The 4,270-nt window shown below is 39.3% G+C and overlaps 1 protein-coding gene across 1 annotated transcript in view; it reads right to left on the bottom strand.

The window, feature by feature from the left end:
• The window catches only part of LOC103515766 (pre-mRNA-processing-splicing factor 8), a gene marked incomplete at its 5' end in the record, with an annotated part of 25,346 nt that overhangs the window by 20,772 nt on the left and 304 nt on the right, over nucleotides 1-4,270 (bottom strand). The window contains 3 exons of the mRNA XM_026828359.1: nucleotides 73-242; nucleotides 2,168-2,303; nucleotides 3,027-3,271. Of these exons, the coding sequence (XP_026684160.1) occupies nucleotides 73-242; nucleotides 2,168-2,303; nucleotides 3,027-3,271 (551 nt within the window). The remainder of the gene's footprint in view (nucleotides 1-72; nucleotides 243-2,167; nucleotides 2,304-3,026; nucleotides 3,272-4,270) is intronic.

Raw genomic sequence — 4,270 nt, 5'->3', positions numbered from 1 at the left:
TCGCACAGCTAGAAGCTAGTCTACTCTCTATTAAACTTACCCTAGCTAGGCAATCTAGTCTCAGACACTTACCAGAAGAGACCTTCCCAGGTAGGGAAGTAGGTTCCCTTGAACAGCGTGTGTTCCAGAATACCTTCCACTCCGCCCAGAGCCTGAATCATGTCGGTCCGATAGTTGTTCAAATTCCACAGCTTGCCGTCATGTCGCTGGTGGGTCCACCAGAACGGATTCTGCTTGAGAACCTGAAGGCCGCCAAAGAGGGAGACGAAACATTAGAACAAAAAAAAAAAAAACGACGGTATTTGAAAGGCAAATCAAGATTTGTTGAAATTGGGAGGTAAAATGTATGTTGTTACCAGGATTCGAAATGCAGTTCTCTGGGTTACAAGTCCAATACCTCAGCCAACAACACTGATGTGCGGGACCACAATCTGAATTTAAAGGTGTAAACTTAATTAATGTTTTTTTTTTTTTTTCGTTTCTTATGGTCTTGGTTTAAGTAATCTTATTGGCTAAAAAATTCGAGATCAACCAATCGTATTTATTGATTGATTGTAGTCCCGGCCATAAGTGTGAGTGGCATTTCAAATTAAATGAAAACATGGAACAATATTGTCTTTTGGTCCTGGTCAGTGTACTTGGCCCACATATTGGTTCCGTAACCGGAAGAACTGTGTTTCGAATACCAGCAGCAGGAGAAGAAGAATAAGCCCGAAATTTACGTGTGAATATAATTTCACTTTAAAGGAAGAGAAAAACTTTTTGTCTTCTACAGGGTGTTTCGTAAAGTGTCGAACTCACCTGGTACTGTTTGAACTCGGTCCGGATACGCCATCCCTTGTCGTAGGCCAGGGTGTGTCTGTCCTTCTGAAATAACTCAATATTTTTTCATCAAGGTTCAACATTTACCTATTAACAAACCTTTTTAAAGGGATTTAATTTCACTTGACTTTAATTAATGTTCAAGGTTTATCTCAACTTTTTTCAATTAACTTTCACCTTGCACCACCGCCACTGCTTTTTTTTTGCCCACTTGTCTAATCAAAGTGTAAGTTTTACCTCAAGAACAGATGCACCTTGTCCACATAGCGACAGTAGAGTCTGATGGGATGGGCGAGTTCGGTAGCCGTGTCTTGGAACGTAAGGAAATCATTGGGCATTTGCGGAGGCCCGGCCATTTCCGAGGCTCGCTGAAGTCCCAACACTAGGAGGTCCAAAACGAGGCCGTAGTACTGTACGATGAACGAGGCGAACTGAAGACCTCGGATGATTCCGTAACTGTTCGTGTGATTCATGTCCTGGTGGAGAGAAATAATGAATTAGTTATTACTAGAGCCCGGATAATAATCACCCAAATATGCTAAAGCTTGTGCTAGGAAAAGTGCCGAAATATGCTAAAATAAACAATCCAAAGAAGTACAAAATATGCTAAAGGCGAAATACTTCAACGGGTTACTTTCTGGTGTTCTCGTGTTGACCCAGCACCGAAATGGGAACTATTGTGTCTCTTGATCTCTTCTCGCCCAACTGATGAGTACTTGTAGGTATGTAGGTACATGATTGTTTAAGATTGCAAATATTTCAACGTGTTTCGAGTCTAATGTAGCAGTTGTTTCATTGCTACAAAATAAAAACGGCTGTGAAACACTCATCTTGGAAGAAAAAAAACTTACTTAGACTGTGAGGTAAAGGTGCAATCTATTCGAAATCGGTCCTAACTTAGGTTTATTGTAAGAGGCCATAGTACTGAAAGATAAACGATTTCTGGCAGAGAGAAATGATGTTTAATGTGTTGATCATCTCGAAGTAGGTTCATCGTCAAATGGGCTAAAGAGACGCAATACTTCCCATTTTTTAATGTTTTCAATAGCATACTTCTGACTTTTCCCTGTCCCATTCAATCTGAGTGAGGTTGATAGGAGGATGTGAGTAGCTTGTCGCCGAATGAAATCTCCGTCACTAAAAACCTTGGCATATACAGTGCTGTTTTCCCGGTCAGTGTACTTGGCCCACATATTGGTTCCGTAACCGGAAGAACTGTGTTTCGAATACCAGCAGCAGGAGAAGAAGAATAAGCACGAAATTTACGTGTCAATATAATTTCACTTTAAAGGAAGAGAAAAACTTTTCGTCTTCTACAGGGTGTTTCGTAAAGTGTCGCACTTACCTGGTACTGTTTGAACTCGGTCCGGATACGCCATCCCTTGTCGTAGGCCAGGGTGTGTCGGTCCTTTTGGAACAGGGTGTTGATACGAGGTATACCGCGGTCCCAACTGTCTTCCAGATCTTCCAGGGTTAAACGTCTGAAAAAAGAAATATGGAGACATAGAATAGAACATACCTTGTTTATCCTGATTCTGTCCTTCTGGAACAGGGTGTTGATACGAGGTATACCGCGGTCCCAACTGTCTTCCAGATCTTCCAGGGTTAAACGTCTGAAAAAAAGAAATATGGAGACATAGAATAGAACATACCTTGTTTATCCTGACTATGTATGTTTGTATGCATATGCAATCAATTGTACATTGTACACGCTATGTGACAATGGGTATGTATTAGAGGACCTATATCTACCTGCAGGAAAAGAGATAGAAAATGAGAAAAATTAACATTATTATTTATTTATTTTTTTGTTTGTTGAGAAAAACAATTTTTTTATTGTATTTCAAGGTCACAAATGCAATCGTTGATAAGAGCGGATTTAGGAGGAGCGAATAGGACTGAAAAGTCCCTTTACTCCCGCAGTCTAAACAAGGTCTTATGTATTTGTTACAAAATATGTAGGTGTAAATTTTATACAATAAAATTTTCCATCAGCCCTTTCCATTCCAGGAAAAAGCCATCAAGGGCGAAGTTACAAGAGGTCCACTGTACGGTCCGAATTTTTCCTTACTCACCTCTCGCGGACCACCTGAAACCTTCTCGCGGACCACTAGTGGTCCACGGACCATAGGTTAAGAATGGCTGCTCTATACGGTAAAATACTAGGGTCTATTCAGTACTCTGCTAGGCAGCTACGGTCTCACCTGTTCTGAGCATTGGCTTCTTGTCGTTTGAGAGCATACTCTGCCCACACGCGTTGCGAATCAATGAACTCAGACTCCCACGGTTGAATATACCGGTACAGATTAGGAATGAGTTGATCTTCATCATGAGACATACCGGAACGGAAATGAGTAATCCCCACGTCCGTTTGTTTGGACCAACGTAGATCCGACTGAAAATTTCCAAACGGGGAATAAGGTCTCAATATCAGCGTTACAAATGAATTCTTTGCAATGAAGATTTTTTTTTTTTAGGGGGATTATAAATGTTCCCTAAAAGATGTTGTGATTTAAACTCTCGATTGACTATTAAGTAATTTTTCTAAATAGTCCTTGAAAGTACAAGGGCCTAAAACCTCGTTGGAAATTTTTCTAAGCTCCTTCGACCCACACAACTTGAGGAAATTAAGAACCTCAAGAGTTTGAAGCTCTAGAAGTCTAGAAGGTTTTTGTTTATTTTCGAGCCAGATTTCTAACAACATGACACATCAAAAAAGCTGTTCGTTTCAAAACATAATTCTTATTCTTAATTTTATTACTGTAAACAAAATTGTATCAATAAAGAGATGCTGTATTAAACTGTTAACATAATGGGACATATTGTCGTAAAAATCTAAGCTGACAGTGTAAATAAAGCCCCAGTTATACTTGCTGTCTTCCAGATCTTCCAGGGTTAAACGTCTGAAAAAAGAAATATGGAGACATAGAATAGAACATACCTTGTTTATCCTGATCGAATGAGACTGAAAAGTCCCTTTACTCCCGCAGTCTAAACAAGGTCTTATGTATTTGTTACAAAATAGGTGTAAATTTTATACAATAAAATTTTCCATCAGCCCTTTTCATTCCAGGAAAAAGCCATCAAGGGCGAAGTTACAAGAGGTCCACTGTACGGTCCGAATTCTCTATACCAGGGGTTCTTAACCTTTTAGAATTGGCGGACCACTATTGATAAACCAAAAATCTCGCGGACCACTTGAGATTATGTATGCATATGCAATCAATTGTACATTGTACACGCTATGTGACAATGGGTATGTATTAGAGGACCTATATCTACCTGCAGGAAAAGAGATAGAAAATGAGAAAAATTAACATTATTATTTATTTATTTTTTTGTTTGTTGAGAAAAACAATTTTTTTATTGTATTTCAAGGTCACAAATGCAATCGTTGATAAGAGCGGATTTAGGAGGAGCACGTTGTATGAAAAGAGGAAAGATTTTT

The sequence above is a fragment of the Diaphorina citri genome, unplaced genomic scaffold (genome assembly GCF_000475195.1).
Source record: "Diaphorina citri unplaced genomic scaffold, Diaci psyllid genome assembly version 1.1 scaffold1411, whole genome shotgun sequence".
Classification (NCBI taxonomy): domain Eukaryota; kingdom Metazoa; phylum Arthropoda; class Insecta; order Hemiptera; family Psyllidae; genus Diaphorina; species Diaphorina citri.
Note: the sequence above shows the minus strand (reverse complement) of the source record. Positions and strands in the feature narration are given on the sequence as shown.